This window comes from Sapajus apella, unplaced genomic scaffold, assembly GCF_009761245.1.
Source record: "Sapajus apella isolate SASKATOON/1434 unplaced genomic scaffold, GSC_monkey_1.0 scaffold50, whole genome shotgun sequence".
Taxonomy (NCBI): Eukaryota; Metazoa; Chordata; class Mammalia; order Primates; family Cebidae; genus Sapajus; species Sapajus apella.
In genome coordinates this window covers 10,257,742-10,270,426 of record NW_022436990.1, presented here as the reverse complement: position 1 = coordinate 10,270,426, position 12,685 = coordinate 10,257,742, and the positions used below count along the sequence as shown (strand labels likewise).

General features: G+C 37.7%; 1 protein-coding gene across 3 annotated transcripts in view; it reads left to right on the top strand.

Annotated features, from left to right (window-relative positions):
* The window catches only part of AKAP6 (A-kinase anchoring protein 6), a 685,039-nt gene that overhangs the window by 516,479 nt on the left and 155,875 nt on the right, over positions 1 to 12,685 (top strand). For all 3 annotated transcript variants that reach the window (XM_032242689.1, XM_032242690.1, XM_032242691.1), the window contains one exon: positions 11,864 to 12,012. In XM_032242689.1, coding sequence (XP_032098580.1) covers positions 11,864 to 12,012 — 149 coding nt within the window. The remainder of the gene's footprint in view (positions 1 to 11,863; positions 12,013 to 12,685) is intronic.

Below are 12,685 nucleotides of genomic sequence, written 5' to 3'. Positions count from 1 at the left end.
TTCTGCTAATTAGAGCAGTCAGTTGATACTTTCTTGTTATTTTTCAGAAAATACATGGAGAAGTATAGCAGCTTCTATAAAAGCTCTTTGTCTTGGGGGCAATACTGAATTTTGCTTGTAGAGGAACCCATTTGTAAATTGTATTTATTGTGCATGACCCTTGGAGCCTAAAATGAAGTGTTTAACTTTTAATAGATTGCATCACTTTAGGCTTAGCTGAATGCCAAAAACAACAGACACCCCAGTTTACAATAATGTGTCTGAATGAGAAAGTTTACCTTTTCCAAGGAAGTAACAAAATACTCCTTTTTGGAACATTAAGAGTATGAAAGGGAAATGATTATGGTTCCCTACTGACACACTGTTATGATTGACAGGAAAAACCAACATGCATGCCACCTGAGACATCTTGTTCAGGAACTTTCCGGAGGGTAGTAAATTGGTGTTGGCACAAATACAAAAAAATAAAATGACTTGATTCAGCACTTTTCAATTCTAAATCCCCAAACACTAAAGAAAGAAGTAAATATTCATCAAATGATCAAAATTTATATTGATTTTTATTCTACATTAGCAGCTCAAAGTCAAGATTCTTGACAGGGTGGATATCGGTTTGAATGATTCTCTTTGAAATGAGGATATAGGCACTGAGCTGAGTGCTACTGTGCATTCCTGAACATAGACCCTGATTATTAGAACCCTAGGAGGCTAAATTTTTAAAAGAACAGTATAAAGGCACACTTGTTTGGCTCTGTTTTGATAACTAAATTATTATTAGTATGTAAAGTAATTCTTGTTGTTCCTGCTTCATTCTTTTCTTTCTATCACCATTTAAGGACAACTACTTTATAGAATTTCAAAGGAACTAGTGTGCACGTCTTGCAGTCATAGAGTTAATAGGAGCATTTGCCAGCACAATTGTACTTAAGGAAGGAAGTGCCAGTTCTGCAGGGCAAGAGAAACTAAGATTGTATCTTTCTATTATACATCTTTGATGTTTAGTTTCCATCAGAAAGTAAATAAGGATTTGCTGTAGAGGAATTTAGAAGATGGAAATAAGGATGCTGCCATAGAATATAAACAGATGATGCCTATGTCATTGTGCAGAGATTTATTAAGGAAACAGTAATAGAGTGACATCAAAAATTCTAATCATCCTATTCAGTCCACACAATATAATTGTACTCCCTTCCCACTCTAGCTCATGACATAAAATGCTGAATTTTTAATGATTTTTAACTATATGCATTATAAAAATGAGAGGGTGGGGGTAAAGTTCCTCACAAATGCAATTGATTGATATGTTTGTTCTTCACATTTGTTAGGTGGAGGTGTTTTGTTGCTGTTGTTTTTAATAAACATTTTATCATTAAAGTGGAAGAAAAGGACTTTTTTCTCTACACACAAAGAGAAGAAATAATGAAAATGGTGTTAATGTTAATTTCTCAACCTTGTGTTTAAATGTTTACCATTTAACAAATATCATTAAGGATGTGGCTTTAAAATTGAATATTCTAAACATTATAGTGAATGTTTCTAATAATTTGCAAACACCAGATTAATAGAAATAAAAATGAATTTTTAAAGTAACATTATATAACTTTCAATATATTATTTTAACTAAAATGATTAGTTAAATCATTTATCTTTTGCAGTTGTCCTGGCTTTGTTAGACATGAGACCTATAAATAAACCTTGAGAATCTAGGCTAGGTTTTTTGGAACTGCCAATATGATCAGTTTTATGATTAGTTTTGTGATTATGATTAGTTTTGTGATACTAGTTTTATCGGTTTTATGATTAGTTTTATATCCTAATGTACAAAGATTAGTATATGCAGTGGTCTTTGCCGAGTAATAATATTGAAATAGCTTTGAGATTCTTTGTTAAATTTTTGATATATACTTAATTTTTGACAAGGGGATATATACTTAATTTTTGACAAGTATATTTTTTAGTACTTTTTTTTTTTTTTTTTTTTGAGACGGAGTTTCACTCTTGTTACCCAGGTTGGAGTGCAATGGCGCGTCCTCGGCTCACCACAAGCTCCGCCTCCTGGGTTTTAGGCAATTCTCCTGCCTCAGCCTCCCAAGTAGCTGGGATTACAGGCACGCGCCACCATGCCCAGCTAATTTTTTGTAGTTTTAGTAGAGACGGGGTTTCACCATGTTGGCCGGGATGGTCTCAATCTCTTGACCTCGTGATCCGCCCGCCTCGGCCTCCCAAAGTGCTGGGATTACAGGCTTGAGCCACCGAGCCCGGCCATTTTTTAGTACTTTTATAACTCTCTTATGCAACAATAAAAAGAACATTCCAACAAACTTAGTGTTTCTTTGGCAAAATTTTTGAAGTATAGTATTGGTCTTACCCTTGGATGAATATTTGAGCTACTCTTATATAGTGTAATTTTTCTGTGATTCTAGATTATACATTCCCTGAGGGTTGATACTGTGTCTAATCCAGATTTGTATCATGCACAACGTCTTACCCTAAGAGATACTCTAGATATTTTTGTTGAATGAATAAATGAAGGCCCTTAATCAACTTTATTCCAAATAAATACATTACTTCTTTAGTCCTATGACTCCCTGCTCTGATTCTGTAGTAGGAAGCTTTGGCATCCATGCAGAACTTGAACAATAACATGAGATTCTCATTCACTGTAATACCTAATGTTATTTGTATTTAGCCAGAATGTAGGAAATCATGGTATGTGAATAAATGTCTGTGGAGAGTTTGTTTCTGAACAAAGGAAGTGCCCTTTGAATAAGGTGAGTTATTTTAGGAAATTATGAACCTCCAGTGACAACAAAAGCAAAAACACACAAAATAAACACTATCTTAGAAAAAGGCAGTGGAAAGGTAATAATTCTAAATCCTGGAATAAGTATGGACACTCTGGCAAACGAAAGAGTAGATATTTCCAAGTGTATTCATTTGTTCTCTCACTGCTAATAAAGACATACCCAAGACAATAATTAAAGGAAAGATGTTTAATTGATTCACAGTTCAGCACGGCTGGGGAGGCTTCAGGAAACTTAAAATCATGGCAGAAAGGAAAGTAACCACATCTTTCTTCACATGGCAGCAGTAAGGAGAAGTACCGAGCAAAAGGGGGGAAAGTGGGTGGGCGCAGTGGCTCACCCTTGTAATCCCAGCATTTTGGGAGGCCGAGGTGAGCAGATCACTTGAGGTCAGGAGTTCAAGACCAGCCTGGCCAACATGGTGAGACCCCATCTCTACTAAAAATACAAAAGTTAGCCAGGTGTGGTGGCAGGGGCCTGTAATCCCAGCTACTAGGGAGGGTGAGGCAGAAGAATTACTTGATCCCGGGAGGCAGAGGTTGCAGTGAGCCAAGATCGCACCGCTGCACAGCAGCCAGGGTGACAGAGTGAGACTCTGTCTCCGAAAAATATGGTCCTTATAAAACCATCGGATCTCATGAGAACTCACTCACTATCACAAGAATAGCATGGGGGTAACTGCCCCAGGATTAAATTACCTCCTACCAGGTCCCTCCCATGACACATGGGGATTGTGGGAACTACAAATCAAGATGAGATTTGGGTGGGGACATAGTCAACCGTTTCATCAAGTGTAGATTCTAATCAACCCTGGAAGTCCTTGGTGGAGCCCATGAAGGTCTTGAGACCTGAAGGTCTTTCCAGAAGAAAGAAGCATTCTGGGCTAGTTGCATAAAGGGAATACTATCAGGAGGAAAGAAGGGAGGCATAGTTAAGTATTTTTATAGGGAAGCAAAGGAAAAGACAGGTGCTTAGATATACTGCATTTAAGGTAAAAAAGATAGTGTAGTAAAAGAAGGAAAATGTCCTCCAGTAACAAAATTATTACCAAAAAAGTAGGGTTTCTTCCCATTATATTGAAGGATCCCTGTGATCTTGAGCAAGTGTAGGCTCTTCCAAATACAAACTCTGCCATTGTTGGTGTCTCCTCCAAAAGCCCAAATGGCTTGTGAATTAAAGAAGCTTTTCTTTTCTTCTTTTTTTTACCTTGGAAAATAGTAAACAAGTTCTATATTTCAATTATTCTATTTTTTGTCAAAGAAAAAAGTCTCCTTCATGAGGGAGAATAAAACTAACAATTTTGTTGTTGTTGTTGAGACAGAGTCTCACTCTATTGCCCAGGCTGGAGTGCAGTGGCATGATCTTGGCTAATTGCAACCTCCTCCTCCTGGATTCCAGCAATTCTCCTGCCTCAGTCTCCCAAGTAGATGGGATTACAGGCACCCACCACCATGCCCAGCTAATTTTTGTGTTTTTGGTAGAGACGGGGTTTCACCACATCCAGGCTGGTCTCAAATTCCTGGTGACCCACCCGCCTCGGCCTCCCAAAGTGCTGGGATAACAGGGGTGAGCCACTGAGCCTGGCAAAGCCAATAATTTTTGAAGTGAATCTGAGACTTCAGCCTTCAAACTATCTGTTTTATTTCATTGTACATTTTAAACCATTTTAGATGTTCAGACTCAGTACCATTTATTCAATTTATATAGAGTGTCTGACACACATGCTGTGCTGGGTCTAGGGATACAGCAGGAAACACATAAACAAAACCTCCTGCCCTCATGGAGCTTTCAATTCACCGAGGGAAGATGGATAATATAAAAAAAAGTAACATGTTTGGCTGCATGTGTTAAGTATGTAGGAAGGAGGATGGGGATTTCTAGGGATGGGGATGAGTTGTAGGTGTAAGTGACATGTCAGGGAAGACTGGGATGCAAGAGGATATTTCAGGAAAGACCTGAGAGACGTGAAGGACTGAGCTGCCATGCAAACAAAAGCAAATGCCCCGAGAGCACACCACTAGCCCTGCTGAATCAGGATAGACTAGGTGGAGGACCAAGAACTGACCACTGCATGAGGAATGTGAATCAAAATCTGACTGGAGTGTGTTCAAGAGAGAAAGAGGAGAGATGTTGGAAACGGCAAGTATAAATAATGCAAGTAAAAGTGGCTTTGCTATAGTGGAGAACAGAGAAATGGAAAAAATGGCTGGAGGATAGATTAGTGCCAATGGATTATTTTTCTTTTTCTTTCTCTTTCTGTATTTTTTTTTTTTACCATTGGAAAAAACAGCGTTTTGGGGCTAATGTGTAATAGGAATAATACAGCAGATAAGAAAAAACTTGGTGAAGGAAAGAAAGGCAATTTTGGGGGATGATCATTTTTGTGTAGGTAAGGGAAGTCTGGTACAAAAGTACAAGGGATTAGTGTTAGAAATAGAGACAGCTTCTGCAGAAACAGAAGGAATTGAAGAGGACATGGACCCAGATACAGATAGGCAGTAGTAGATGTGGTGGGAACCTATGAAGTCTAGTATGAGGGAACAGGGAGATCTACAATGGTATGAGTTAAGAAAAAGTAAAATTAATTTGAATATTCTCAGGATGCTTAACCCAACAAAGAATTCCAGGACATGTAGTGATAAATCAGTCAAATTAGCAAAAAGCAAACTAAAAATTGCTTTGTAGAACAAAGATTAAGCACTATGTCTGTATGCTATTATAAAAGTGATTATGTGTTTAATCTTTCAAGATTATTAGACTGACTGAAATTTCCTCCCCAAAATGTGTTATATGCAATTTTATTATTATGTACCCACACAAGATCAGAGGGAAGTATATGACTGAGTAATGATCCGGGCATTGAATTTGGGTCACCACATACCAAGCCAAATTTCCATAAAATATTTTAGAGCACTGCATTTTGTGTCCTTATTAAATTGCTAATTGTTAATTTATAGCCTAAATTTGAAAAGGAGTATCTCTAGTGATTTAGGTGCTAAATGCAATAAAACAAAGCAGGGGGAGGGGAACATGCCACTATTGATAAGTAGCAAAGCAATTGTATTAAATCTCAGATGAGAAAGCAGCATTTCTGACATTATTAGGCTGCCATAACAAAATACCACAGACTGGGTGGCTAAACAGTAAAAATTATTTCTCACAGCTCTGGAGGCCGGAAGTCCAAGATCAAGGTGTCTACAGGTTTGATTTCTGGTGAAGCCTACCTCCTTGGCTCACAGATGGCCGCCTTCTTGCTGTTTTCTCATATGCTGTTCCTCTTTGCATGCACATTTCTGGTGTCTCTTCCTCTTCTTATAAGGACACCAGCCCTACTGGATTGGGACCCCACCCTTGTGACCTCATTTAACCTTTATTGCCTTCTTAAAGATTCTATCTCCAAATATAGGCACATTGGGGGTTAGGGCTTCCACATAGGAATTTGGGGGTGAGGGGATATAATTTAATGCATAACATTATGTTAAAAGTTTACCAGAGGTTCTAGTTACGAGAATGTCTTAGGCATTCCCACTATTTGATATGGTGGGCATCCAGCCTGAAAGGAACTGCTGATTCAAATTCTCAGTGCAGCTTTCTCTAAGTACAACAGCTGGTAGGAGCTATACCAACATATTTGCACTGATCCATTATGCAACTATCTTGTCATGACATAAAAAGGGAGATAGAGGAAGATTAAGGCCATCACTGAAATGACAGTAGCTTCTGCTGGCACTCATTGTGGCCAAGATAGTGTACAAATTTTCTAACCTGGCATCCTCTATCATCTATATACTTTAGCCTCTTCATCCAAATACCCCAAAGTCCCAGCCACCATTCTCTGAACATGCCACATCCTTTCACAACTCTGTGCCCTGAGCAAATGAGTTACTCTGTCTGTGAAGATATCCATCTGTTTCTTCACCTGACAAGGTCATACTCATTATCTCAGTTTTGGTTCCAATGTCGCTTCTATCAAGCCTTTGCTCCCTACCCCTCACCCCCACCTTCAGGCAATAAATTATTTTTCTCATCCTTGTCTACAGTAATTTCACTTGGACACTTGTAGTTATCTGTTGGCATGGCTGTCTCTTCTACTACACTGCAGTGCCTCAGGAGAAGTAACTATGTTTTATTCTTCCTTGTTCCCATAATTCCTTGTACAGTTCTTGAGACATGAGAAAGTCTCAGTAAATGTATGAGTAATAAATGGATGAATGCAGCCGGTGTGGTGGCTCTTACCTGTAATCCCAGCACTTTGGGAGGCCAAGGCAGGCAGATCACCTGAGGTCAGGAGTTCAAAACCAGCCTGGTCAACATGGTGAAACCCTATCTTTACTAAAAATACAAAAATTAGCTGGGCATGGTGGTAGGCGCCTGGAATCCCAGCTACATGGGAGGCTGAGGTAGGAGATTCAATTGAACCTGGGAGGCAGAGGTTGCAGTGAGCCAAGATTGTGCCACTGCACTCCAGCCTGGGCAACAGAGTGAGGCTCCATTTCAAAATAATAGTAATAATAATAAATGGATGAATGCAAGAATGTACAATTCATCGATTGAACAATTATTTACTGAGCCCCTTTCATGTTCCAGATATTGCCAGGGTGCTGGCAATGCAAAATGGCAAAGGAGACAGAAACAATCCTTTATGGAGTTTGGAGTCTAGAAAAAGACAGAAAAAAATGTAAACCAACAAATGCAAGAATTTTAAATTTTAATATGCGTTATGATGGAAATTAATCTGGATCTGAAATAGAGGAAAAAGAGTTGATCTACTTTTGATAAATTAGGCAAGGCCTCTCTGAGAAGTAGCTCATCAGCTGAGGGCTGGAAAGATGAGAAGACATTAGCAAGATAATGTTCTAGAAAAAGGGAGCAATATGTCTAAAGGTCCTGAGGCAAGAAAAGGCTGTTTAAAGAACTAGTATGTTTAAAGTATTGAAATAAGGGAAGGATGACAGGGACTTGGTGATCAAGAGGGAGATTCTTGGGAAATGTGGTCTAAGGTCAGCAGGAACCAAATATCATAGGCCAAGGGGAGAAGTTTGTTTTTTGGGTCTGAATGCAGTCTAAACCAGCTCATTTTTTATAAAGACTACTTGGGCCAGTGTAAGAGAAGCGATTAGAGGGCTAGGAATGAGTGAAGGGAGACACGTGTTAGAAGATATTTGCTGTAGTACAGGTGAAAGTTTATGAAAGCTTGGACCAGGCTGGCAGCAGTGCAGATTGGAGAAAGAGACTGGGCAGACATTTTAGAAGAGGAGTCAACAAAGGGAATAAGCTGCTAAGGAAAATGAAGAAGAGGAAGAGTCAAGAGTGACTCTCAGGTTTCTGACATGAGCAATAGATAGTACCATTTATTTAAAAGGAAAGGTTTTGTTTTTTTTTAAAGGCCTAAGTACAGAAAGGTTTGGGGAATGTGGTAAGGATGAGAATGAAGAGTTCTGTTTTAAGTTGTGAGGTCTAAAGTAACTCAAGTAGTGATGTCAGGTGATTGGTTGGATATATAAATATGGAGCTTTGAGAAGAGGATTGGAAGGCATTACTACTTGGTTGGCATTTAAAGCCATGGAAGAGAGTCTAGATAGAGAAAAGTGGTCCAGAATCGAGCCCTCAAACAACAACACACCAGTGATCTCAACTGTGATTCAGAAAGGTCATTGAACCATAAATAAAATGAATTTTGAAAGAGAGAATGACTGAGAATCCATTACATTGGTGAGCCAGTGGTAATGAAGGCCTAGACTAGAGTAAGTGAAAACTCTTTTTTTCTCTTCTCATTGTTCACTCTCTCCCATGGCATTCTCACTTTATCTCCTAATGGCACCCATTGCCCGTAGGTTTGTATTTCAGTCCTACTATTTCCACCTGCTTGCTGAACATCTCCTTCTGGGCATACCACCAGTACCTTAAATTAATAGACTCAAATAATCCAGCTAATTTCTCCCATCCACCTGAATTGCTCTTCTTATACTCCTATTGGTGGCATCATGGGTCTTTTAGTGGCCTAGAAGAGGAGATTCCATCACCAACTATTCTCCCCTAACCCCCTGTTTAATGAGTAAGTTGCCAAATTATTTTGATTATACACCTTAAGTGTTATTTAATCAGGCTAAGTTTCCATTTATAAAATATAGTCACTTTTTAAAGTATCTACTGTTATAGATGCTAATAAATTTTTCTTTAACCAGAGATTGTGTTACTGTTTTTAAAGAACTAAATTTTCTTCAACTCTTTCTCTTAAAAATTTATCTTTGGGCTAAGATATAGTATGAGAAGAAGTTAAGACAGGCTGAGAGAGATTTAGACTGGCAAAGCCATTCAACCTTAGCAGAAGGAACTACTTTGGTTCTATTTTTATCATCTCATTTAGGAATGAATCACTGAAAACAGAAATATAAATAGAGATGGATAGGAAAGACCTGGGTCATCTAATTCATCTCCTTGTTAGTTCAGGGAAGTTTCCTTTGTCAAATGCTTGTGAGATATTATGCAATAAAAGTCATAGATTATAACATTTCAATCATTTTGTAAGGTGACTAATTATTTTTCAAGTTACTCTCAGCTTTGTTCTCTGAATTTCTTTCCATATATACCTGTCATATGTGAAATATATCTCTTTGTACACAGAAATGACTGAGAATCACAGAGATAAATGCAGATTATTTTTCTGTAATGATGTTGAGTCTATATGAAGTTGACTTCTCTCTTTATGATCCTTTTTGTGACCAGTGGTACACATTTGTGAGGTCATTGTCCAGAATGAACCATGGTCCAGCTTGTTACTTAGGATGGTTAAAAACTAACAGAAACCTTTAGATATCAAACATGTCCCTTGGCACTTAATGGCACAAATGCATTATTCTAATGGAGTCAGTGGAATACTTAACATGGGTATAATACTCGTTAAACTTTGTAGCTTTGCAGTGGACGTAAAGGAGTGACATTTGGGAAGAGTATTAAGTTATTTGACTATTGCTCAATATCTATGTAATCTCATTTATCTCATAAAAATTTGTATGTTCTTTTAAAAGATTTATTCTGTTATTTATTCCGTTGTGTTTCTGATTGTTGACTCTTTACATTTAGTTGACTTTTAAAAATAAAATATTATTATATCAGTAGTTATTATTCTTTCAGGTTCCATGATGTTTGCAAACCTCTTAGTTGGTCCTCTTCTATATGTGCCATTAACATTCCACATACCTCCTCTTCCACGTCATTAATAAAGATGCTAAAATCACTAGATCTGGCATTTTCTTTGTGCCTTCCCACCAGCCATACCCCCCACTTCCAATTGAATGTACTCCATATAACATTATCCTTTGTTTATAGTGTTTGACATAGTTCTTAATCCATTGAGTGTCTTCTTATTCAAGTCAATTAGTTTGGGCAAGAACAATTCATATGAACCAACAAATAGATTGCAGTTTTGATCTGATTTCTGAAACTTCAATTATATAACGATAGTAATTTTAATAGTGTTTCTTTAAGTTCTTTCCCAGCAACCCAGAGCATTCATAATTAAGTACTTATAAAAAGCAACAACATAGGAATTCTAGAATGGTTTGGGTCCTCACTTTTTTTTCTTTTTTTTAAACTGAGACAGTGTCTCACTTTGTCACCCAGGCTAAAGTGCAGTTGTGCAATCTTCACTCACTACAACCTCCGTCTCCCAGGTACAAGTGATTCTCCTGCCTCAGCCTCCCAAGTAACTGGGTCTACAGCGTATGCCAGGACCCTCAGCTAATTTTTGTATTTTTAGTAGAGACAAGGTTTTGCCACGTTGACCAGGCTGGTCTCGAACTCCTAACCTCAAGTGATCCACCTGCCTCAGTCTCCAAAAGTGGGATAACAGGCATGAGTCACTGCATCTGGCCTGTGAGACCTCATTTTTCATAGGTTACCTATTTCCTTTATAGAGTCCTAATTTGGAATTTAAGCAGCTGCCACTTTATAATATTCACTTTTTCTCCATAGTTGAGGCTGTAAAACTAGAGATCAGGCAAAAGGCCTTGGTCAGCTGTGGATACTAAGAGTAGAAGGTAATGTGAGACCTGACTTTTCTTCTTACATGTTATAGAATTCTGGTGACTACGCAACAGCTGACCCAGAAATGTTTTCTTAGAATATATAATAGAATTGTAAAGTAGCAGTTTTAAGGTTTATCAGAAATGTTAATGGACACGCTTGGACTTAGTGACGTACACTAAAAGAAGAGTCCTTTGGTCTACAATGTGCATAAACTCAGCATTGCGTCCTTCCCTTTACCATGGCCAAGCATGCCCCTGAGAAGACATCATTCTCGGTCTCATCTGGTGTTCTAGGGAAACTGAAAGCCACAGGGATCACAACAGCTGCAATAAATAAAGCATCTATTCAATACAGTTTCATGCCAAATATTATTCAGCATTCTTTTGGCCTGGGTTTGATAGAAAACAGCACGATGAACTTACTACCTCTCCTTTACTACAGTGAGCCCTAAGTATGAAAGATTTAACAGTTCAAACATGCATGTAAGCAAAATCACTATTCACATTACTTTAAAATTATTAAGACAATAACATAGACAACCAAAAAATGTAATAAAGAACATATATTGTGATTATTGAAGAGGTGCTGGAATTAATACTAAGCTTTTTTTATTCTCCATAGGGAAAATAATAGAGAAGCATTTAGAATATGTGTCCATGCAAATGTGTGGGTTGGAAGGGGATCTTTAAAAAATAAGTGCTACATATGTGACAAGGAAGAATATTATTGAGGAATTTCACAGAATTTTTATGTAAAGTCTTATCATACAGTATTATGATCTCAGGGATATTTTGTGATATTTACAGAGTCTTCTGAGGGTTCATTTATTAAGGTCATATTTTAAGGAAGAACTTATAAGATTTGGATCAAAAATGTAATTCTGTAATATACCCAACTGATCCCATTAAATCCAACTCGAAAAGGAACAGTATAATGATGTGAACAATTCCCATTCTTTGAGTTGTTACACCTCACTTGAAATGCATTCCTTCTGGATTAAAACAGCAATTTCTCTTTGTTTCTCTTTCCAGGCTGAGGTTCAACTATGCTACCTGGAAGCACAAAGAGATGCTGTTGAGCAGATGTCCCTCAAGCTGTATAGTGAGCAGTACACCAGCAGCAGCAAGAGAAAAGAAGAGTTTGCTGATATGTCAAAAGTTCATTCAGTGGGAAGCAATGGGTAGGGAACTATTCTTTTTGTTGTTTTATTCTCACTAATCTACTTTTTCAATGATTTTCCACTGGTAGATGTTAGGCAGGTATTTCCTCTGTCGCTAACAGACAAGAAGAAGCTCAATAGACTAGGCATTTATGTTCTTTTCCGTATGTGCCAGAATTGAAGACTGTGGATTTCATCAGCCTCTGCCATCTAACTCAGAGCTTTCTGACTTCATATTAATTTTAAAATAGAGTGTGGTGATTTTATAAGTGTTTTCATGACTACAGTGTGCCTTTAGTATTGATCTGTCTTCTTTATAAATTATATTTTTCCTTATATTTGCCATTTTTTAGATTTCACAGTTAATTTTAAAGCATATTTGAGGAACTTTTAAACACCAGAGCCACATTGGAAACTTGGTAGTACATAATTTTCCTGAATAATGTAGAAACTTAATAATTGTTTAGAGACCATGGGCTAGCCACTTAGCTTCACGTGAAGTCAGTTGGAATAGACTAGCTCTTGAATTATCTATGGTATGTGAAAGGACCCAACACCTTCAGTGACCCATCAACAATTTCATTCAGCCTGAGACATATGGCTGTGTTTATATTATACTAACTATACTATTGAACAGTTAAGTCAGGTATTTAGATATTTCCAAATGACTTTTAAAGTTATGTGAACATTGTCT